This window comes from Penicillium cataractarum (genome assembly GCF_028827025.1).
Source record: "Penicillium cataractarum strain IBT 29864 chromosome Unknown utg000001l, whole genome shotgun sequence".
In the NCBI taxonomy this organism is placed as follows: domain Eukaryota; kingdom Fungi; phylum Ascomycota; class Eurotiomycetes; order Eurotiales; family Aspergillaceae; genus Penicillium; species Penicillium cataractarum.
Window position 1 is genome coordinate 510953 of NW_026622737.1, and position 24292 is coordinate 535244.

The 24292-nt window shown below is 49.9% G+C and overlaps 5 protein-coding genes across 5 annotated transcripts; 3 read left to right on the forward strand and 2 right to left on the reverse strand.

Moving 5' to 3' along the window:
* Positions 1 to 3319: 3319 nt before the first annotated feature.
* N7496_000184 (Cytochrome P450 61) lies at positions 3320 to 5099 on the reverse strand (the record flags this gene model as incomplete). The annotated part of the gene is made up of 4 exons (XM_056693115.1): positions 3320 to 3355; positions 3420 to 4668; positions 4720 to 4870; positions 4925 to 5099. The coding sequence occupies 4 exons, from the start codon at positions 5097 to 5099 to the stop codon at positions 3320 to 3322; spliced, it is 1611 nt and encodes a 536-aa protein (XP_056559844.1).
* Positions 5100 to 5669: 570 nt separating this feature from the next.
* Positions 5670 to 7288, forward strand: N7496_000185 (Zn(II)2Cys6 transcription factor; the record flags this gene model as incomplete). The annotated part of the gene is made up of 4 exons (XM_056693116.1): positions 5670 to 5956; positions 6002 to 6296; positions 6373 to 6497; positions 6550 to 7288. The coding sequence occupies 4 exons, from the start codon at positions 5670 to 5672 to the stop codon at positions 7286 to 7288; spliced, it is 1446 nt and encodes a 481-aa protein (XP_056559845.1).
* Positions 7289 to 9792: 2504 nt separating this feature from the next.
* Positions 9793 to 10895, reverse strand: N7496_000186 (zinc-binding alcohol dehydrogenase family protein; the record flags this gene model as incomplete). Its single annotated transcript, XM_056693117.1, has 2 exons — positions 9793 to 10730; positions 10784 to 10895. The coding sequence occupies 2 exons, from the start codon at positions 10893 to 10895 to the stop codon at positions 9793 to 9795; spliced, it is 1050 nt and encodes a 349-aa protein (XP_056559846.1).
* Positions 10896 to 12778: 1883 nt separating this feature from the next.
* On the forward strand, positions 12779 to 20314 carry N7496_000187 (type I polyketide synthase; the record flags this gene model as incomplete). Its single annotated transcript, XM_056693118.1, has 8 exons — positions 12779 to 12988; positions 13059 to 13203; positions 13269 to 13537; positions 13597 to 13959; positions 14023 to 14950; positions 15021 to 19351; positions 19416 to 20088; positions 20163 to 20314. The coding sequence occupies 8 exons, from the start codon at positions 12779 to 12781 to the stop codon at positions 20312 to 20314; spliced, it is 7071 nt and encodes a 2356-aa protein (XP_056559847.1).
* A 1466-nt stretch (positions 20315 to 21780) lies between these two features.
* N7496_000188 (uncharacterized protein) lies at positions 21781 to 23382 on the forward strand (the record flags this gene model as incomplete). The annotated part of the gene is made up of 1 exon (XM_056693119.1): positions 21781 to 23382. The coding sequence occupies one exon, from the start codon at positions 21781 to 21783 to the stop codon at positions 23380 to 23382; it is 1602 nt and encodes a 533-aa protein (XP_056559848.1).
* Positions 23383 to 24292: the final 910 nt, after the last annotated feature.

Sequence of the window (24292 nt, forward strand, 5' to 3'; positions counted from 1 at the left end):
CCTTACCCTTCGCAGCCCTTCCCCCCGGGGTCCACAGGCACGGGTAATATTACACCTGCAACAACGGGCCTTACCTTGTCTGTTTCCACGACCACCGATATTCCGGTCCACTCTTCGCGATTCACGGTTCCGCCGCTGACCACAACAATGATTACCATCGTCAGATGGCCCTACTACCTCGACTATAACCGGGATCAATGATTCAAGTGGCTTTGTGGGGCTAATTACTGTAATTTCCACTGCGGCTGCTGTAGTATCAGCTAAAGTCTTTATCGTCCCATCTCATAAGTGCTTCAGGCATCATCGCGGTGTTCTCCCCGAGCCTGACAAAGGCCGCCACGCCGAGTTCGCCTGCGGCTGCGATTGAGACCGCGAAAGCTGGTACGTACATCATCCTTTGCAAACCCCTGTAGATTACTTTGACTGGTCTTACGAATAGGTGGGAACGACTTTGGTATTGGTCTGGGTGTTTCTCTGCCGGGTCTATGCTTATTGTTCTCTAGCAATCTAGCTAGCTCTGCGGGTCCATCGCAAGGCTGAATGATCTACTTGGTGGCATAACCACAATTGATGACGGATAGTCTGAGCCATCGTCGTTGACAGGGCCACTTGCAGGCCTTCCCAGTATTTCTAAAAACTTAGGGGAAGAAGCCGAAAGTGCAGATTCCAGCGCGGTTACCACGATATCATCTGCTTGCATAGGGGCCGTTCCCGCTAACTGCGATGCGTTCTGTGTGGTTACTACAATGCCAGGAGGCACAGTTACCACAAAGCCTTGCTATTCGACAACATGTAGTGTTGAAACTGATGTGGAGGCCCGCCTACGGTGCAATTTCCTACGGTGATGAAACTATGCCGCTTTGTTCTTATCCCATCCTTTTCCGCCATCACTCCATTTCCCACAAGTACCCAGTCAACAATAACCATCTACTCCACCAAAGCTAGTTCGTTCACCTAGCCCTAGCCTTACCCGACCCTCCGCAGACTACGTGTCTAACTGTTATACCTTCACATTTGAGAATCCCTCTGATACAGAGACAGGTGTCTCCTTCGCAGAAAGATTCGAGATTACAGCCCAGCACCCCTATGATCAGAATTACTCCCTTCAGCCTGCCAACGGAAGCAAAAATTGTTGACATGCACACAGACTGGTCTCGAGGAACACGCAATTCCTGTATTGGGGGAAAGTTCAACCACATCGACGACTAGGACAATCGTTGCTCCTGCGCCTACTTTGACCGAATGCAGTACTTATAATGATTGCCCGGCCTGTCCTCAAGGGGTGTGGCGCTGTTGCTTTGCTGGGGGTAGTGGAATGTTGGTGCCAGGATCAAACTATTGCGCTTCAATTACGGGTCAACACCTGGAGCCACGTGTGGGTGTACATGAGATCTATGAGGAAGCGGCACTGAGCAACTACGGTACATACTCATTAATTAACAATCTAGAATGCTGTGTATGTACTACGACTGGTCAGTCGCAAGGTTTTGCAAAAAGAAAATATATCTGGCGGAGTAGGAGATTGATGGCTTGCGGTGGCTGGCTGTGGTTGCTTAGTTTCACCCAATACAATATGTACCCCACTGCGTCACGATCGCCCTCGGCAGGAGCTGTCAGATACTGATCTCTATCTGTGTAACCCAGCTAAAGATGCAGTACAAGTATTCCCGAATTCCTTAGGATGGCCGATCAATTCCGAATTTGTACCAATGGGGGGCGAAAGCGACGCCTCTTGAGAGTGCGAACAAACTATCTGACAGCCTGAATAATTCAAATCCTCTAGAACGGATGAACGGATCACTTGCGCTAATATTAAGATCGTCCCTCGGGCTCATGTTTGCCGATCAATAAGCTTGCCGATCAATAAATAGTCTAATTCGCATGCAGAAGGTCCGTCTGCTGAGATCGCTAGGGTACAACGATCTCGAGGGAATTTTAGAATAATGAGATCAAGACTTTACGGCTTAGCATAGCTGCTGTTCATGAGAACCCAGAGTGCACTTGGGAATTACAAGTATCAGGTACGCAATTTTGCACGTAGTGGCAGTGGGTGACTGTCAATCCACTGTACGAGGTCGTAGGTCAACTGTGGACCTGACGGGACGGTCGCTGATAGTAATCCAAGATTTCCAATGGCTCCCCACGAGGGGCACGCCAAAAAGGGCGGAGTGTAGCCCTGCATCGTACACGCTAGATAAACTAAGAGTAAATTAATCTTGGTATCTCGATAGTATATTTAATAACTTCTATAGTCTTATATAGAAATTGGCCTTGTGGAGAGATGATAAGCGTTCCTAGCCCCTGCCGTAGTGAAAGGGTAACTGTACATTTTATGGGACAGTGAGTCTCAGCGCCCAGTTCTAACGCAGATTGACCAATCAGCATCCTCCACTTTGGGCATCTCGGCACTGGTTTCAGTGGGTCGGAGTTGGTTATATCGTACGTGCAAATCAATAGTCTAGTTATGTGTGGAACGCCTATGTCACTCACCTGGTAATGCGTCGTGACTTACTAGCTTAAACGATACTTGATACATATCGCAAGCTTAAATGCGCCTATGGAAGGTAATAATCATACCAGTATGTTAGGGCCTACGAGCCAAAGACACGCTGTAGGTAAGCGTACTGTTCTTGCGACAGAGGATACCCCCAGTTGCAAAGTCCTTTTACTAATTTTACCATCGCAGAGCAAAACGAATATCGCGATGAGAAGCTATAAATACCCCAAGCATTCTTCGTTCGGTGATATCACCCCCTGAAACTAGAAACATCGTTACATTTTTTTGAAGGACTATGTTCAACGACATTATGAATACACTCTTCGCCCTGGGTGCTTTCACCCTTTTCCACTCGGCTCACGTCTTTGGACCAGGAACCTACAGCATTGGCTCTGCAGTCCTCGCCGAGTCTCAAGTCTTGACTGAGATCAGCGTCGGCGCCCCTCTGGTCTTCTCTGACCAACAAAATAACCCCAGCCAGGTCTGGAAATTCATTTCCGCATGGGATGATTCTTACGAAATCCATGGCAACCGAGAGGGTAGCATTAACTGTGGCATAGAAATAGGCATAGAACTACGAAGTATACTACAAATTTCCCCTGGGGGTTCAAAATGGTCAATGCGCCTGGCTGCAGGTCCTAGCCCGATATACTTATTAGCAGATTTCCAACTCACTCTAGCGCTTGAAAGTGCTAAAAAGAGCTGACCGTGTTTTTTTCGTACCACAAACTGCGATTATATTATTATAGTAGAACGCTGATGGTCCACCACCGGAAATATCCCGATCTCTGCATACCTCGTTCATGCTTCGTTTTTCAGGCATCATGAGCGCTTTGTGAAGACCAACTGACAGCCATCCTGGTGGAATGTTTAGTACCTAAAACCAGCCGTCAAGAGAAAAATAGCGAATTGAGCAACTAACCATTGGAAACAGCGTAGCAAACACTCGAATCTCTTCCGATCTCTCCGTAGCATGATGCGTCCAATCGAGCTCTAGTGCTGCCTTTCCAATCATCGCAGCCATCGACAACGGGACATACCTTCTTGCAAGGCAGTCATGAGCACCGGCTCCAAACACAAGCCAATTCTTGGTTTTAGACTCCGCGTCGCCCGAGATCCAACGGTCGGGATTGAAGATATTAGGGTCAGGGTATGCATCTGGGTCGTGCAAAGCAGGGTAGCATGAAGGAATAATCATTGACCCCCTTGGTACCGTATAGTCCGCTGTTACAGGGAAATTCTTGGTCGCCAGGTAGGGAACAAAAATGACAGGGGGTCGGTAGCGGAGAAGCTCTTTGATGACGGCGTTGGTATAAGTGAGCGATTCCAGCATGGGTAAGTCGAAAGGTTTGTTCCTATCCCCTCCTCTCGCAGCCAAATTCTCCTCTCGAAGACGATTGAGTACATCTGGCCGCTGAGCCAGTATCTGGAACAGCCAGGTTGTTGCACTGCTGGATGCATCTTGAGACGCGAAGAGGAAGGTAAACAAGGTCTCACTAATTTCCTCGTTGGTAAATTCACGAATCAAGTTCGAGGGCTTTTCCACATCTGTCTCTCCGGCAGCGATTCTCTCCCGATATTGAGTAGATTCCATCATATGCGCCACCCAGTGATCGATGATGCTCGTGGGCTTTGCACCCGTTGCCATGTGGGCCTTCGCCGCAGCCGCACATTTCGCAAACTCAGCATGTACAGCGCGTACCGTTCTTCTCCCTAGCCAAGGCTTGGTGAATGGGATATGGATCGAAAATGGGACATTGACGAGCTCGAGGGCGGCAGTAGCAAGATAGAAGTCGTCGGCGATCTTCTTGACAGCACTTTGAGATATGTAATCACCGAAAAACGTCCGACATGAAAGCGCACAGTTTATTTCCCGGAAAAGGCTCATAAATACCATCGGCTGTCCATTATTCTCTTTGCTGGCAGCAACGAACTTGTCGAAGTAGTCGGCAAATACACGCTCCTGTGCAGGGAAATACGTGGCGATGGCTTTGTTTGTGAACAGAGGAGTCAGACCCCTGCGGTACTCTGCGTGTGCTTTTCCTTGAAGGAAGACCCATGCTTTGTGGCCCAGAATATCTTTTGCGACTGGGACTAGGCATGGCTCAGCATATGTAGGTGATTTGAATACTTTGTGGGCGATGTCACGATCTGACGCCAGCACGACGAATCTGAGTAGGTCTTAGCACATAAAATGATGGAATTGAAACAACGCAGCATACTTATGAAAGACCGATACACATGACAGAGGACCACTTGCCCACTGTGCCAGATACGATTCAAACTTTGGATGAAGAGCTTGCACGAATGGTCCCATGAGTGGGATTTTGAATGCAGGTCCGGCAATAGAGCCCTTTCGCTTGATGTACATCACTGGGAATTTTGTTAGCTAATAGAATCAAGCCATGCAGTGCCATCCACACTTACCTTGGTCATAGACAATCACTCCTAGCATAAAGGTAAGTATATATTGCCAGTTAGACCAGCCCATGAATAGTTCAGGCATGACCGTGTGTAAGAGCGACTGGGAGGTGCTGGAAGATACCCATGTTGTCGACTGCTCCAATTGTACACCGGAGACGTTGAATATCTGTGTTTCCATGTCTGATAGTCTCGCAGTGACATAGAAGACCTGGAGAAAATATTTGAACCTTCCGTATTCTCAACGGCGATAGATATATAAAAATGGAACACCCCCTTAGCCGGCCGGGAGACCTCTCCTTATTTTATAGAGCATTATGTTTCTAAGAAGCCAACTATGAAAGGTAGAGACGAATCAGTCGCTCACTATAATCTCTAGACTATGAACCAGACAAAGAACAGGTACAGTCCTCGCCAATCAAATCTAATCAAACTTGTGCTACAATCGGATCGTACGACTGTCTCATTTCCCAAATGGGACTAGACTCCGAAATACAAGCCAATAGACGCGAATCGAAATGTGGACCAGAGTTGTCAGCAGATTCTTGGGAGAATTGTCCAAACATCGGCGTCTAGTCCTCTTTGGGAAAAGCCTCGACTCTCCGTCTCCGACGCGTTCCATCCACGTGCCTGGACAAAGAAATGAAGCTGTCGGCGGCTCGCAAGTTGCTGAAGCTGTTCACTGCTATATCACCAGTTGCCTGAGTCATTAGGTGACGCCCAGGTCTATGCTGGGCTCCTCTCCATCAGCATGCGACAGACCCTTCGCCGATCCTGTTCTGCCTGTGCAAGGTCTAAATTAAGTTGCGACCTCCGCACGCCTCATTGCTCACGGTGCATCAAGCGCAAGGTGTTGTGTGTATACGCAAATCAACCTTGGACAGTGCAGCCGGCATCTTCCGGGATAGAAGGCGGCGAATCAATAGAGCCATATGGCGCACTATCAACCTACCAATTTGGCTCTATCGATCCTTTTGATTCGTATCCTCGAACGAGGCTTCCTCGAGAACATGTCCAACGCCTCATCCACAACTGTACGTACGTCTTGAATCGGCGCTGTAAACCAATCAATGCTTAGCTAAGACCCAACCCAGTTCTCCACAAAATTGCTTTCCAATATTATCCCCTCGACCTCAATGAAACCTCCAATCCGTTTCTCATTTCTTGGTGGCCACTTGCATTGGGAGATCCAGCTCTCTTCCATGTCTCGCTGCAGACTGCATGCCTCGATGAGGAGTTAATCGCCCAGAGGGGGTTCCAAGCCTCTGAAATGTTGATGGCCGACTCGGTCTCGTTGGTTCGACGAAAGATTCAGGATCTGTCACTGGCTGTACAAGATGGCACTATGAACTCTGTGATCACCCTGGCGACTATTGAAGTGAGTGACGCCCAGCTTTCCTTGTTATTGACCAAGTTCTTTCCAGCAATTGGTGCTGACGCTTCGTGATTGGCAGTTTGGCAAAGGAAACTTCGAGGTCAGCAAAACGCATGTTGAAGGTGTGAAACGACTCGTGAGCTTGCGAGGTGGCATCAGCTCTGTGAGGCAAACTAGTCCACTGACTGCCAGGATGATTAGCTGGTGAGTTTTCATGCGATCATCTCGAGGCCACGCTAAGTCATATATCTCACAGGGCATCAATGCTCATTCTCGGACATCCACAATTTCCTGTCCAAGATGACGGCGGCGGTGGAGATGGCATACCGCCAATTCCGGAATGGTTTTTATGCTCGACTGCCCTCGAGGACGGCACAATACCCGAGCTCAGCTGGGTGGTTGACGACAAGATTGTCAGAACCGCACTGGTCCGTCTCCGCTATATTTTCAAACACGTGGAAGGTGAGCCGCTCTCCGGGATAAGACTTCATGATCTCGCATTGTTTGTCACGCATCGACTTCTACTCTCGGCCCCCGATACCCAGGATACAAATGCATCGCCAGTCACCGAATGCATTCGTTACGCCCTGATACTCTACATGTTCATAATCCAAGGACCGATCTATTACTCTCACGCCGTCATCTTAAGTTCAGTTGTGACCAGATTCACCAAGTACCTGGAACTTCTGGAATCTATATCTCACGTGTACGATGCATTGGATATCTGGCTGTTGACAATTGGAATGGTGGCATCCGCGGGGACCCCGGGTTATTCTTTCTTCACGGAGAGGATCCGACGTGTCTGTGCCTGTCTTCAACTGACTGAATTCCACGTGGCCCTCAAGTATATCAAAGGCATCTGCTGGCTAGGGGGCTTGCAAGGGGAAACTCTTCTTCGACCACATTGGAACGTCGTTTTGGCCGATGATAGTCAACTGAACCCAGCGGAGTTAAGGGTCGATTTATCACCAAGCAGCTTTGGGGTGCAATCTTGATGAAAGGAGCTGCAAAGAAAATCAATATTCACCGGATCCAGTAGGAGTTCTGCTGACTGAACTGAGCTGGCCGATTCTCGTTAATGGGATAGATCTGATCAACGGAGTACCTTCCTTGGGAACCCAAAATCCAGAAACCTGGAAATCGATTTCGGTTGCCATCTGCCCTCACTACATGACGGCGGGGACCCAATTTGTCAGCTGATGCAGCAAAATCTCGATTTGAAGGTCAGGAAGCGTCTGAGCTGTTGCCCAATCTTGACCACTGGAAAATAAAAGCAAGGTTGTCAACACCACTGCGTTATCTTGTACCGATTACGGCAATGTCGATCATCGCAACTACTCTGGGGCTTCAAGCAAACTGCCCCAGACAGTATCGTGCAGATGGTATGTTTCCAGAGGCAGAAGCCGGCCTGGCTTCGTCGGGCCACATCCATCGAAGGCTGTGACGAAGACAAGCTACGCCATCTTGAGGGTCCATCACTCAAAAACGAAGTTTCCTCTCACGGAGAGATGCAGAAAGTGACCATCTGGTCATAGGTGACTCAACTCAAAATTGGGTCATCAGGAACGCCGCTAATGCAGCCTGCGCAATTGTCTCATGAAATGATAATGATCTACCAACCATCACTCATCTCGATCTTGCCTTAATGCTATCGGGATACCCTCTCGGCAATGTGGGTGACTTCCCGTTAGCGTGACTTCTGATGTTTCTGCTATTCGACACAACTGGTCACGCAATAGTCGGCGTGTCTGCGTCTTCAATCCTTCGCCCCACCAGGGCCGAGAGACGAGACGATCCCGGGGCCCCGGACGATCGATCGCCATTGTATCTCGTAGCATGGATGGAGGCCGAAGGTATGACCATAAGCGGTGATGGGCCGGTCGAAGGTCATCTATGATTGGTGGTTCATCACAAGGCCAGGCCTAGTACTACCAGGCTCTATTTTCCTTCAGCCATATTATGGGTTGCATCAATGCAGCGCTGCGTCACCGGTTTCTCAACAAGAAAGTCCCACTGGCATTTTACACCAGCTGAGTACACACTTCAACGTCTGGATGTTTCTCATGGCATCCCTTGCATCGCGCTATCGGCCGGCTTTCCCTACTCGAGGTATTTGTGCCGCTCCCTCCAGACTACAACTCTGACCCTTTGTGCGCCCAAGGACTCACACTTCGCCAGCTGATTGTAGTTTTACTGGACATTTAGCCGGACCGGGACAGGGGCGGGGTGAGAGGATGTCGTTCCCAGTTCAATCTGCGTGGATGATGCGAGATGATGCCTGGAACCAGCATTGCTCGGTTCAGTTTGCAAGTTTTGTGACTTACGTCTGCGATGTCGCCGTTGATTTCCATGCATTCACAAGGTACACATATGTGCCCTTGTGCTGGGGTATTAGCCGGCTGCTCCCGACTGGGTGAGGGCTTTATTCTATGCACGCCTCAAGATTATATCCTCACCGTGACCTAACGTGCTAGTTTGATGAAACTCTATCGTAAAGCTGGTCTTTCTACTATGTTCTTGTCTTCATTCAACATTTCGGTGACCCGATATTTTAACTCTCGCGTGGTTGAGTCTCGACCCAGTCAAAAAGCCTTCCGCCTTGATATCCGGAGGCTTGGCCCGTCTGACTAGTCACCTCCCAATGCAGCTCCCTATTCGAGCGCATCGAGGTCCATGAAACCAAATTTGATACCCTTGTACTACATGACAGTGGGTCCGTGTGCATTGAATACTTAGATGGAGCGATTGCGGGAAGGCTGCATATCAGTATGCATGGCGTGGGAACCATTCCCGGTCTAGCAGTTCATGCACGGCTTCACACCACCAGTGAGTCAGTTAAGGCTCATGACTCAATTAGGTCCAATGCATCATTGCACATGAGTGGGGCGCGAGAAAGATTAATTTTCTGAAATTTCGTATTCCCTGTTGATAGAAGAAAAGACCAGCCTCCGTCCTAACGAAATCCAGCCGAGTACGTTGTGGCATCCGTAGGTTTCATGGAAGGCAAGCCGATGATCTTTGAGCTGGTAACACCTTACCCAATAGTAATGCAGATCTTCAAGTCTGGATTATCGGTTCGTCAAGGTGGAATCGGCCGATCGCACTTGGCCGATCCGCCAAGATGGATAAAGTGGCGGTCAGGGAAACCTTTCCACGGTAACAATTTCCTACCATGTTAAGCTTTGGTCCGACAAAATAGTTCCAGGTAGCTTGAACTACATTTCTGATGGTGGAAAGTTTGGCTTGTCATATTGCCATGAGATCTCGTAAAGAGTTTCCATGTCCTACCTTGAGGCTTTGACCCCCGACTTGAAGCACGAGGGTGGCTGGGTACCTGCTGTCAACCGAGATGCGTAGTACCTAAGCTCCCGCTAGTGCATATGTTTACGTGATATTAGGTTGAAGATCGGCGCTATATTGAACTCTCATTAAGACACAGCTTACACAATGTCTTGTTCTTCACTCGATTTCAAGGGGGAGCCATCTCATTCCATGCCTTTCAGACCTCCTCGACTTGATACACCAGCTTGCTGGCTCGTACCTTACCTTCTCGTAGTAGCTGGAGACCAGTCAACACTCCAGTCAAACCACCTGGCTTGACTTGGTAGGAATGAGGAAGAATGCGCCGTTCTTCGAGTAGTTTTTGCACCAAATTCCACCACTCAATGCCGAAGTCAGGATTGCTCACATCGGGCGAGAATTCTTGTGCACTCATTCGGTAAGGCTCCCCTAACACGTCATATGCCATCGAGACATTTGAATCAACATCATCTCTAGCGGATCGCACGTCCAATAAGGCATTGTAAGCTCCACCTGCAGATGAAATAGCGGCACTGCAGATGGCAGCTGATTGGGGGGTAGAGATGGTGTCTAGAACAAATTCCAGCGCATCATCAGTATCCTCCCTGATCTGCTCGCCAACATTGGCATCGTGATAGTCAAAGACAGCATCTGCTCCGAGCTGAAACATCAAGTTACGATTGCTCTCAGAGCAAGTTGTCACAACTCGCAGCCCCGAAAGCTTCGCACATTGAATTGCCAGAGTTCCGGTAGCCGTTGCACCTCCGTAGATCAAAATGCTCATCTCGTCTTCATCACTCTCCGCCTCGCCTGGAAGTGGCAGCTCCATGCTCTGGTAAAGGTTCTGACCAACAGTGGTCAGGCCTACGCCGAAGGTGGCCGCAGCCTCAAAGCTCATAGAGTCAGGTATACGTATCTGGAGGTCGCCTTTCGCGATCACGTACTCTGCAAATGCACCACCGTTAGGACGCACGGCGTTGCTGCCGTGTACAAAGCCTGCTACACGGTCGCCTTTCTTAAAGGTCTTTTTGACAGTTGAGCCAACGGCTTCAACTATCCCAGCGTAGTCACAGCCCACGGTTGCCCCATTGCAAGAGACAAAGTCGATGTGACGCCAATCCGTGGGATTCAACGCAACTAGGTTATATTTCAGTTCATGTCGGGAATATAAATTTAGAAAGACGATATACCAGCTTTTGTTTTGACTAGAATATAGTCATTCGGTAGCTCAGGGACTGGGGCATCCTGCACCAAGGTCGCGCGGCCCGCTTCCTGGACAATGATAGCTCTTTGTGTTGTCATTTAGAATGGCTGCTATCGCGTGGGGAAAGACAAATGACAGGAGAGAGACTGAAGACAGCTGAAGTGTGCCGAGGTAAATCATTTACGTGGCAAAGAGGTGCGTGTAGCTTGAAAAAGTTCTGCGAGCCGAGCCTGTCCTGGGAGGGACCAGCCATCTAGACGCTATGGAAAATGGAACTTTCCATATCCACTATTGGTGGGGTCCAAAATAGGCGCTGGTTTGTAAACAGCTCTTGAAAAGTTGGTCACAGATCGCAAGACCGAGCTCCATTGGGAGATCAAAATGCAGTGCCAATGGGTGATCTACGTGGGGAGGGGAGGGGCAAGCGCCATGATTCGACGGGCTTGTATGCCATTGTGTATCTAGATCCACCGGGATCAGACAAGGAAAAAACGTGGGAGATCGCAATCGTCGTGTTGTGGGTGATCCGTTGGCCCGAGTTCAACCGATAGTATTTTTATCTTCAGCCACCAGAGACGCCAGGATCAGACTAAGTATGACATTAATTGCTGTCAGACTCAAATTGGCACGCTGTGGAAATGAAGTCTCACAAAAGCACTATGCGCATGCACGTTCAAGACCCCTGTCGAAAAGAAGCAGAGTGCCTGGCCAATGTTTACAGTTTGTTAGTTTCGAGATATTATTCTTCCCGTGTTTCCACTCCGAAGAGTCCGTGAGTTGTAGTGGAGAATAGCGCATTGTCATTCCAAGGCATTCGGGAAATAGGGGAAGTACAATTTATGCGGTAACTTTGTTTAGCTTAGGGGCTCAGGAGGAATCTCGATTTGGGGTCTGGGACCCAAGATAAGGATCGCAATCCACATCGAGACGCCATCGACTGCCAACATGGAACCAGGGCACTTTCGGTTCCAATAGTGGATAAAGCCTCTGCGGGCCGATGGAGAAACCTGAAGATCCTTGCCTGAGGCTTGGAGCCGTCGTGGATCCGTCGTGCCGCGTCAGATGCAGGACCGTGGTAATGAAATACCGTTACAGCACTTGGTAAGCTCTTGTATCATTACGGCGATATGTATGTGTTCAGAATAGGCCTCGTTTGTCCAATGCAGCAGGATGCACCCCAGTGCAGTGCGGGGCATTAGCAACGCACTCATAATAAACATCATGTAATACATGTATTGAAGCAACTCCTTGGTCTCCTTCCACTTTGGCCTCCACCGTACAACATGGCATATGGACGATCCAGTTCGTTGATCAAGGTCCCCACCGGAACTCGAGGTGTATGCTTGTGAGATGTATGATTCCCTCGCTTAGCCGGCCATCCATGTACGGTCGATCATGTATGCCGTGGAGAACTTCTACGCTTCAGAGTGCATGCATGGGTCCGCGTTGGAGGTACAACGGATTATCAAGATCCCTAGCCACTGACTACTGTAGTAGACCGGGAGACATCCTTGTTATGGTAGAGTTGCTCCGTAAGGAAAGAGGCTTGACACCACAAATATGCGTTGACCCACATCTGCCGGCGTGATTATCGTTCGGGGCAAAATCGATGTTACCTGAACACACCAAAGCGTACTTTGTACGGTGAGTATGGAGACTCATGATCCGGACAAGCGCCTGTAGGCGTACACATAGGGTGGAGGGGGGTGCCCGGGGTCGGACTTCCAGAGTAGCGATTTATCAAGGATTATTGGTTATTACCACTAATTGGATAGTGAGTAAAATATGCAAGTCACCCATGCGAGGTCACCACCCCTCATGGCACGAGCTTTCTAAAATTCATGACCCACCACTAGAGTGATTGCCACTCGCCGAGCTTAGAAAGCTCAACACCTGCTAGTTATAATAACACCCCACAGCCTCCTCCCACTTCCGCGATCATCACAGCAACAATTTGTCTGCACATTTCTATATACACACGATGCCCGGCCGACCAACCGTGAGTGCTTCCGACCCAGTGTTGGACGCAATCGCGGTCATCGGAATCGGATGTCGCTTCTCTGGAGGGGCTAGCTCTGTGGACGATTTCTGGCAGATGCTATGCGATGGGCGTACTGGACACGGAAAGATACCTCCAAGCCGATATGAATCCTCAGCGTGGCACCACCCAAGCCATGACCGTAAGGGCGCGGTACGATAAAACTCTATTAAGCTTGACTAGTATTCACGCGGAACATACTTGAGAACTGACAGGAAATCAGATAAACCATGATAGCGGATTCTTTCTGAAAGAGGACCCGGCATGTTTCGATGCTCCTTTTTTCTCAATTACTGCCAAGGAGGCTGCGGGAATGGACCCAGCACAGAGATTATTGCTTGAGGTTGCCTACGAAACCTTTGAAAATGGTAGGTTTGGCATCTTCACTTCGCCTGGGATGAAGACACAGGCCCATCTTAACTGGCTATCACAGGTGGAATCCCAATCGACACACTACCAGGGTCTAATACAGCGGTATACTCCGGGTCAATGACTAATGATTATGAGTTACTATCAACGAGAGATATTTATGATATGCCTCACAACGCTGCTACGGGAAATGGCAGGACAATGTTGGCAAATCGCTTGTCATGGTTTTTCGATCTTCAAGGCCCCAGTATTATGATGGACACGGCGTGCTCTTCCAGTCTGACTGCGGTTCACCTGGCAGCTCAAGCTTTACGTTCTGGCGAATGTGGGATGGTGAGCACCCAGGACCTTTACTACAATCGCCCTGGAATCCAAACTAATGAGTTTTGTAGGCCTTGGTGACTGGTGCCAGTCTGATCTTGCACCCAAACTTCACACAGAGACTCTCTTACATGCACATGATGAGTCCAGATGGTTTGAGCCATTCATTTGATGAGTCCGCTAATGGCTACGGGCGCGGTGAAGGCATCGGTGCTGTGCTGCTGAAACCAGTTTCTGCTGCCCTGGCCGATGGAGACCACATTCGTGCCATCATTCGTGGCACTGGAATCAACCAGGATGGAAGAACTCCTGGAATAACATTGCCAAGCCCAACATCGCAAGCCAATTTGATTCGATCAACTTATGAGCGGCATGGGCTTTCTATGAGAGACACAGCATACTTCGAAGCCCATGGAACAGGCACCCCGGTTGGAGTAAGTCGAATCCTGCAAGCAATACCTGCAATTGATAAATTTACTCAATTGTATGCGTTTTAGGACCCCACAGAATTGTCAGCGGTTGGTCTGACTTTGGGCCAAGCCCGAACACCGACCGATGAGCCAATATATGTAGGCTCCGTGAAAACAAATCTTGGCCACACTGAAGGAGCCGCGGGGGTGGCCAGTTTGATCAAGGTAGTTCTCTGTCTAGAGAAAGGTATGCTGGTACCAAATGCCGGCTTTCAGAGCATTAACCCAAAGATTCGACTTGATGATTGGAGAATCCGCCTCAGCAACGAAACGATACCCTGGCCGGAGCATCTTCCACAGAGAGCGAGTATCAACTCGTTTGGGTTTGGTGGATCAAACGCTCACATAATTGTCGAGAGCACAAAGAACGCCTTCAAGCTCTACGAGGAAGAGGAAGAAGCACCTCCCCATGTGGTGGTGTTCTCGACGTTCGATCAACCTGGAATTGAGCGACTCGGTCAAAGTTGGAGTGAATACATCAAACGCCAACAAGCCCTAGAGCGCGACATCTCATTGAAAGACCTTTCACACACAATGCTTGCACGCCGGTCACACCTAGGTTTCCGCAGCTTTGCAGTCGCTAACTCCCTGGACCAGCTGCGTAGTAACCTGGAAAAGGGACTGCCCAAGTTTTCTCGGGCAAGTCGCAAAGCCCAAACAAAACTAGCGTTTATTTTCACGGGCCAGGGTGGTCAATGGGCCGGTATGGGCAAGGAGCTTCTCAGAATCCCGACTTTTAAGGAAAGCATGGCCCGATCTCAAGAGATTCTTGCATCCCTGGGGTGCCCTTTCAATATGATCCAAGAGCTTCGGGCAAGTGCAAAGGGCAGTCAGATCAACCGACCTGATCGCAGTCAACCTATAACCTGCGCGCTGCAGATTGCCCTTGTCGATCTATTGGCAAGCTGGTCCATAATGCCAAATGCGGTCGCCGGTCATTCTAGCGGTGAAATCGGTAAGATCTCCTCAATTAATCCTGTTCAAGAATATAAGATAAAAATCACTAACCAACTGCCCCCAAACAGCCGCTGCATATGCTGCCGGGTATCTCTCTCAAGCTGATGCCCTGCGAGTGTCATGGGTCCGCGGCTTCTACTCTCAGCAGATCTCCGAGAGTGACAAAAGGGGAGGAATGCTGGCCACTGGTATATCCTCAGAGGATGCACAGAAATACCTGGACGAGCTACCTCCTCGCTCAGTGGTTGTTGCATGCGTGAACAGTCCATCCAGCACAACTCTGTCGGGTAATGTGGACTTGATCGATCAACTTGAGAAGAAGCTCCAGCAAGACGGACATTTTGCCCGCAAGCTACGGATCGATACTGCCTACCATTCCCCACACATGGAAGAGTTGGTCGAAGTCGTGAGCAAGGCAATTGCATGCATCAAGCCTGAAGACAGGTACAAAGGGACGATTCCTATGCTATCTTCCGTGACGAAGGAACGAGTTCATTCCGCTGATGTGGGCGGACCATACTGGGTTCGCAACATGGTCAGTCCGGTTGAATTCACTGCCGCCGTTACTGAGCTTGCAAGCTTGAGCGAATCTAGCAAGACTCGACGACGCCCGGTTCCCGTGAAATGGACGACTCTGGTTGAAATTGGTCCCCACTCGGTGTTGAAAGGCCCCGTCTCGCAAATCCTGCAAAAGGTCAATCCCAGCATGATGGCACTCCCATATTATACTTTGGTAGCACGGAACCAAAACGCTCTGCGAACATCACTGGATGTTGCAGGATCTCTGTGGAGCACAGGACATGCCATTGATCTTGCTGCGGTGAATAACTGTGTGGATCCTACGGCACCCAATATGGTTATTGATTTGCCTTCCTATCCCTGGAACCATCAGAATTCATTCTGGCATGAGCCCTTGGAGACAGCTCAGTTGAGACAGCGCAAGCACCCACGTCACGATATTCTTGGAGCTCCTTTGGACTACCAAAATGCCCTCGAGCCTCGGTGGAGAAACTTCCTGCGACTTTCAGAGAATCCATGGATGTCTGATCATGTCGTTGCCGGAACAATTGTCTTCCCAGCCGCTGGTATGATGGTGATGGCTATCGAGGCGGCACGTCAGTTGGCCCATGGCCAAGGCAATGTCAAGGGAATCGAGTTCCAAGATTTGCACTTCATGCGAGGAGTGGTTATTCCTAACGAGGAGCGTGGTTTGGAAACTCTCCTCCAAGTCTCACCCCACCCAGGCATGGCAAGCTGGTACGAATTTGGAATTTTCTCGCTCCCATCGGGTGGTGGCTGGATCCAACACGCAAAAGGTGCATTCAGCCCCCGGTTCGAGAACCCTGAGGACAATGAGCATGCTGCAAACTGGGCTGCAACCCTGGCACGTATCAAGGATACGCAGTCAATTGCTCAAAAGGGAGACCTTGAACAGGCATACCAATGGTTGTCTCAAACTGGAGGACTCAGCGTGGGCCCATGCTTCAAGACCACCACGGAACTTTTCTTCTGCGAGTCAGAACCTCGTATTTGGTTGTCGGGAGTTGTGACCGACACTAAGCAAGGAATGCCCTATGAGCGGGAGACGCCCAGTTTCATTCACCCGACTACGCTCGATTGCCTTTTCCAATCCGCACTGCTGTCATGCTCAGAGGCTCTCTCTAGCACCAGCGCCAATATTCCAATTGGTGTGGATCATGCTTACATCTCGGATTGCTTCCAGCCTCAAACGGGCGAAGAATTTATCGTCCACACAGAGACGCAGTGGCGGGACGGCAAATCCCAATCTCAGTGCATTGCTTCTGATCCTTCGTTGTCACAGCCATGGATTACCTTCGAAGGTGTCCATCTTGGCCGCCTTCCCTTCAACCCGAATTCGCAAAAGCAAGAAGACACGGGTTCCCAGAGTCGGTTCTCGACTATTGTCTGGGATGAACATTTGGAGTCACCGATCATCACTAGTCGACTATGTCCTGATGGAACCAAGAGCAGTGCCGTCGAAGTCAGTGAGCTGCGGCTGAATGATTGGGTCGAGCGTCTCTGCCATACCAACGGTGATGGAAATGCGTTGATCGCTACTTCAGACACCTCAAATGATTGTATTCAGAGCCTCGCAAAGTATGGGCCGAGCAGTGGAAAGCGCCCTTGTCTGAGCAAGGTGACAACGGTTTTGTGCGGTCTGACAAAGGACAAACAAGCCATGACTGATGTTTTGGGATCTCAAATTGTCCCGATTACCACAATCGGGGATCTTCCATCTGCTCCCCTCTCGGAGAAAGCGTACGACATTATCGTCATCGATGAGCTCGATCTTTGGAATGGCAAAACCTCGCAGTCACTTCTGTCTTTCCTGAGTGAAACACTCGATCGTGGAGGCTTTGTCGCAATGAAAGTCTCCGACTCGACCGTCGATCTAGCAGCACAAGCCATTGGTGCATTTGAAGGTCTCGAAATCCACAGCCTTACTTCGGACCGTACCTTTATTGTGGCACGCAAGAACCCAGCCTCGTGGACCACGGATTCAGAAATTTATGTTCTGAGCACTGAAGACAAGTCAAACTCCTCGTCGGTCTTTGCCCATCTCGAGAAGGTTTTTGCTACCCACAATGTTCGCGTAGTTCCTATTGGTTTGGATCAGGTATCTGAGCATGAAGGCAAGACAGTTATATCATTGTTGGACCTGTCCGGACCCTGGATTACCGACTGGACAGCGAAGGATCTTCAGCAACTTCAGCGGTTGATTCGGGCCCAGTATGTGCTTTGGGTCTCGCCTTTCTGGGCTCAAGGAAACGTCGAGAACGCTGCTCACGGTGCGACAGCCGGCCTTCTGCGAACCCTCCGCAATGAGCACTTTAACACTACAATCCCTCAATTGCTCGTGGATGTTGATGATCTGCATGACAAATTTGGTCTGGCCTGTGGCATTTTGCAGGTTATGCAATTGACTATGCAGGAAAGCTCGCGACGCGCTGATCTTGAATACCGGCTGACAAAGAGCCGACTGTTGGTCCCCCGAGTTCTTCAGACCGCGGCAGTGGACGAGGCAATGCATACCCTGTTGAAGGGGCCCAAACCTGTTCTAGCCGAGCTCAAGCTTGATCCAAGGCCCCTTGATCTGAAGCTTCAGGACGGCAAGGAAGCATACTGGGAGGAGAAGCAGGGCTTCAAGGAGCTTCAGGCAAACCACGTTGAGCTAAAGGTAGAGATGGCCACTGTCTTTGATACCAATGGGGATTCCGGAAAGACGCCCGAGTCAGCTCTTCCAATGTTTGAGATTGTTGGAAGAGTCAACCAAGTCGGATCAGGCGTACGTGACTTGGCTGTTGGCGATAAAGTGTTGACCTTAACCTCCGCGGAATCGGGACTTTCAACAACCTTGCGTGTTCCCGAAGGTGACACGATCAATATGCCCGCTCTTGCGGATCCAACTCAAGCTATTTCGGCTCCTCTTGCATATTTGAACGCCCACCAAATTCTGACTGAGGTTGGCCGTCTGGGTGCTGGAGCCTCGGTTCTCTTGGTTGGCTCAATCAGCCAGACTCTTCGAGCCTTGATTGACTTTGCCCTCAGCATGGACATGCTGGTCATTGTTGCGACTGACTGTCAAAACACTACAGACATTCTGGCCTCTCGCTACCCAGGCTTGAAGGATAGGATTCTTGGCATTCACAGCGGACTAGAGGCAAGCGTGTCTAGGCTGACCAAGGGTTGTGGAGTTGAGGCTACTATCTCGTTCCTTAGCGGGTATTCCGGTCGAGTTGCTGCCAAGTGCCTGGTTGGAGGAGGACAATACATCAACCTGTCCAATGAGATGAAGCTCAGTGCTCTTCCGGAAAGCTTCATTGACAGCGGCTGCACCTTCTCCTCCCCGCAGCTGCGGAGAACCTTCTCTGAGAAGCCCGGCAGCCTCCACGCGTCCGTTCGTAAGGTGATGAGCTTGATGAAGGAGCAGCAACTGCTGCATCGCGTGGAAGCTTATCCAATATTCCCGGCGTCCGATATCCAGCAGGCCTTCCAACTCTGCAAGGAGACCAACGGCCGAGTCATTATTGACCTCCAAGCTCCCGGTCAAGTTCCAATTATTCTTCCACTCCCGGAATTTACAGCATTGCCATCTGAAAAGACTTACATATTGGCTGGTGGCCTGGGCACTCTCGGCCTCGCATTAGCCGAGACCTTGGTAGAGTCTGGGGCGCGTCATTTGGTTTTCCTTGGGCGATCAGGAGTTGCTCAAAAGGAGCAGGAGATCACCCTTGATATGCTCCGGGATCGTGGATGCCGTGCAGATGTTGTTCGCTGTGACATATCCAAATCGGAAGATATGTCTAATCTCTCATCGGAAATCACGAACCGAGACTGGAATGTTGCCGGTGTCATTCAATGCACGACCGTTCTGAAAGTAATTGACCCCCAAAAAAGACATTTTTACAAGGGATGCGCTAACTTAATTCTAATTCTGACAGGATGCCATGTTTGAGAACATGACCTTCGAGGAGTGGTCACAATCAACCGATCCCAAGGTTCAGGGAACGTTGAAATTGCACGGGCTGTTCTCAGAGCCAGATGGGCTTGACTTTTTTGTGACGCTCTCTTCTGTCTCAAGTGTCATGGGTAACATGGGCCAGGCTAACTACTGCGCTGGTAATGGATTCATGGACGCCCTGATGGAGTGGCGCCGTAACCATGGCCTTGCCGGAATTTCCATCAACGCCGGTCTTGTCCCAGATGCTAGCGGAGTCAGTGATATCATGAAAGATCAAGAGGAACGCCTTCGTCGATATAATAGTTTTAGAGGCACAGAGATTTTGACCCACGAGCTCCAGACTCTGCTCCGGGTTATCATTAACAGCAAGCTCTCCCTTCCGCACCAGATCATTGCTGGTATGACGGACTCTCTGTCACGCAAGAATGCACCCACCGCGTGGCTACTCGACCGCAAGTTTGACCACCGTATCTCACTAGCCACTGAAGAAAGTTCCTCGTCTGCCGCTTCTACCGCTACTCTTCTCAAGGAAGCCGATTCTGTTGAAACGGCAACTCAAATTGTCCTTGACGCTCTCAGTGAATACTTGGCGACGGCCATGGCTACAACTGCCGACTCTATTGACGCTGATTTACCCTTGTCAGCCTTAGGTGGTACGTTCTATACTACAAACCTTTCCCCTTCCTATTACGTCAAGTCATATCTATCATACTAACTATTCTTTCAGTGGATTCACTTAAAGCAACTGACGTTCAAAACTGGGTCTCGCGCGATTTGGGCGCAGAACTGTCCTCATTTGAATTCCTTGGCTCACAACCGACTAAGACTCTAGCCAGGAAAATTGCCTCAGCCAGTTCCTTCGTCTCGGTGTCGAGCTAAGAGTCCCATCGTGGACTCGGTGATAACGAGTACGCAAACAGTGTGAGTATGAGACAGATTGTAATTGGTGGGGATTGGTTTCTCCCTTCCTTTTGGCGTTGAGTGAATTTTTGGGTGTTATCGCGCTCTCGCATCCCAACGGTTTTGTACTGTCTTGCTCTAGTCTCAAAGTTGTCGCATGAATTCACGAATTTGGGTTTAAATAATCAGGGGCTATCTTCGCTGTTTTATTACATACGATACACTGTATCTCAATGTTCGAGCAATTCATAAGATACGTAAATACCAAACATTCATAGGCATAGACGCCGATCACAGACCTCCACGATGGCGCTTCTGCAGACAAGCGGGTCTCGGTCGGCGCCCGTCCCCTAGTTGGTTAAAGCAATTCACATGCAGGAGGGTTATTTCCGCATTTATTCAAACATTATTTTGACTATCCCAACTCCGTTCTCCGTACGGAGCCCCCGTCCGTGCTAGAGGAAATGACTACAGAGTACCGACCAAAGAAACCACCCCGCGCAGCCCCGGGGGCCACTATGTACGTGCAATCCTTCTGGAGCCACTCCACCTGCCATCGTCGAGGCAGGAGCGCTAATTATCCAGCGGGCAAAGAACAATTGGTGATAGAAGTGGGGGGTGAGAACCTGTTCGCCCGCCCCCCGACACTAAATTAGCTCGGTTTAATCGCCCCAATATCCTTTCCGAGTCACGACATTCGACAAGACCTGGACCCCCATCGATAATGTACCCACGATCGCGGCGCTGGAAACGCAAATCCCCCTTATGAATTGTCGATCTCCCCAAGCCAAGGTGCCCACCCACCATAGAGCAAAAATGATGAACAAAATCCAAGCTTCTTCAGGCAACCCCACCTCGTGGAAGTTGTTCGGACTGCCAGCGAATTCGAAAAATTCTAATTGTGTGAAGTTTCATGCATGTTCTCGGGGTCTATCGGGCCTCCGAGATGACGGACAAGTAGACTCCGGATTTCGCCTCAATCCTAGTCAGTCTCTTGCACTAGGGGGAAGTTCCGTTGTAACAATAATCAATAGTGGATCCATGGCCTAGATACTGGTCAAAAGTCCCGGCATGGATGTGCTGCGATCAGCGAGGAGGGCGACTTGTGGGTGGCACGACGGCCTTGGGCTACTGGGAAGGCATATCGGTAACTAGCTAATGCATATCCATGCCTGTAAAGCTGTATAGCTGTAAACCTGTCTCGGCCATGGATCCAAGTGGCCCCGCTCGTGGTGCAAGACGGGAACGGTGGGCTCGCGCGAATAATGCATTGGCTTGCAGGGAAAGTCTTTGCTTGCAATTGCATTTCAACCTTTGGTGTTCATTCGTGTCGTAGCTTGCGCAGGGCCTCCTCTGATCTCCCATAATAAAGGCTTGTCGGGCCGCGTTTTCACTTTTCACTGTCCGTTTTCCCTTTGCTCCTCTTCCCTCATACGCCCTCCGATATGTCGGACCGTGAGAAGAGTGAGGCATACTTGCCCACAGCCCCAGAGCAGGCCGTTTGTCATCAATCCGGCTCCGAGGATAGCAATGGCGCCAGTTCGTCGGACTCGGAGAAAGTGGTCAAGCCAGAAATTCCCAAGAAGCCAACACACAACCGGCATATCTCCATTACACTAGATGACTTGGAGGCTCAAACCAAATCCGAGCTCCCGCTGAAGCGATTCGCGTATTTGAGATATGCGGTGTTTACCATGTACCGACGCCTCTTTACAGTGGTATTCCTGGTAAACTTGGCGTGCTTCATCTACGTGATGGTTGCTGATCGCCAGATTTTGGCTCTGGTGAATGCAACGGCCGTGAACTTGGTAGCCTGTGGTTTAGCTCGCCATCCAATGGTGGTGAATGGTATCTACAGAGTGGTGTGCTCGCTTCCTAGGTCAGCACCACTTTGGTTGCGCCGCATGGCCGCCAAGGCCGCCCATTATGGTGGTGTGCACAGTGGTTGTGGTACTGCTTCTTTGATTTGGTATGCGGGATTCGTCGGTGTTGCATCAAATATGTACTGGACGTCAACCCCAATCAGTTCTTTGACAGACCGCACATTCTCGACGGCTGCGATCGCGGTTTCGTACGTGATCCTTGTCCTACTTATGGTCATGATTGTGGTGGCATATCCAGTCTTCCGCAGGAAGATGCATGACTACTTCGAGCTCACCCATCGGTTCACATCGTGGCTTATCCTTGCCATGTTCATTGTCTTGGTGATGCTCTTTGCCAACGACATGGGTAAGGCAGAGGAGAAGTCCCTTGGATACGCTCTGATCACGCTCCCCGCATTCTGGCTCTTGATCGGAGCTGTGCTTGCAATTGCTCATCCCTGGCTCCTCCTAAGGAAGATTCCGGTGCAGACAGACCCTCTTTCTCCGCATGCTATTCGGCTACACTTTAGTCACACGCCAATTAGCTTTGCCAAGGGTATCCAGGTGTCCAAGCATCCTCTTCGAGACTGGCATAGTTTTGCTGGCTTCCCAGACCCTTCTGAGTCTCTTGAGAATATCAGAAGGATTCCATCCGAAGAGAGAACTCCCGCGAAGCCACCTGCGGCCTATAAGAAGGGACATAAGCGCAACCAAGAGAGTTGGTCAATTGTGGTTTCCAAGGCCGGAGACTGGACATCGGACACAATTAACAGTCCGCCTACCCACGTCTGGAAACGTGGTGCCCTGATGCGCGGCGTTGGTTACGGTCTGCGTCTGTTCAATCGTATCATCGTCGTGACCACTGGATCTGGAATCGGGCCCTGCCTTGGATTCTTGGGCGATGAACACCGGCCAATGATCAAAGTCGTCTGGCAAACTCGGAACCCGCTCAGAACGTACGGCCAGGGAGTCATTGACCTGGTCCACCAAATGGGCCCAGACCCAATCATTTTGGACACTTCTAAGGATGGTCGTATTGATATGCTTCCGATTATCCACCAACAAGTCCAGGAATTCAAAGCGGAGGCAGTTTTCGTTATCAGCAACCCACCCATTACCCGCAGGATTGTCTACGAGTTTGAATCTCACGGCATCCCCGCCTATGGACCTATCTTCGATTCTTGATCTATGTTTGGTTTCGATTCAGTGAATCGTCTACATCTCGGGTTCTGCAGTGCAGAAGTATTTTATGTGTCGCTGACATGAAGGAGGAAAATGATAATTTGACCCTGGTGGGCAAAGCAAATGAGTTATTGATAGAATGATGATGTCTTGACAGAGCTCGCTCGCGTCCTTGTGAACCTATGAGGTATGACAGGAAACGATATATGATACTTTACGATGCAAAAGATAGCTATAATACAAATTGCAGTTTTTCATAGCTATTTCCGTTCCTCGTATAGCTACTGATATCCGAACTACCCTCAGGATACTGTATCCCAGTAATTCAATAGCTGTTTACACGTATTTTGCCCGCTAAAGTGATAAGAAATTTCTACACTTGCGTAAGGGTACTGCGGGGGTGCCACAGATCAAGAGCCGACCCGTCCCAACGTGGAGAAAGCGATATCTCGGTAAAAGCAGGTTATACATCCTCAACGCTTCAACCAAAAAACAGTACTGGCCCAATGGCTTTCCTTTTCTTATCAGATCTGCATGTCCACCGCTAGGGCTGCCGTACATGTGCTCTGTCCTACATACCCCCGCAGGTTCATGCACGCACACATCACGCAGATCATGGCTGATCATCGGTGAAAGTCAAAAAGGTTCCATGGCCCAAGTTATGCGTGCGTCAAAATGGGGCAGGAGACCCAGAACTGTTGCTGCACGGGTGATCAACCGTTATGGTACTGTAGTACCTAGATCGCCATGCGCTTCATCTCCTAGATGCCGAAGACACAGGCCTCGCTCTGTGTGGTCCCACATGGGCGGGGCAAACCCAGGAATTCTCTCTTCGGTGTCTCGTCTAAGTGAGATCGTAAAACTCTAATCGGAGAGTTCGTACTTATTTCCTGTCTGGGTGCTTCCTGATATC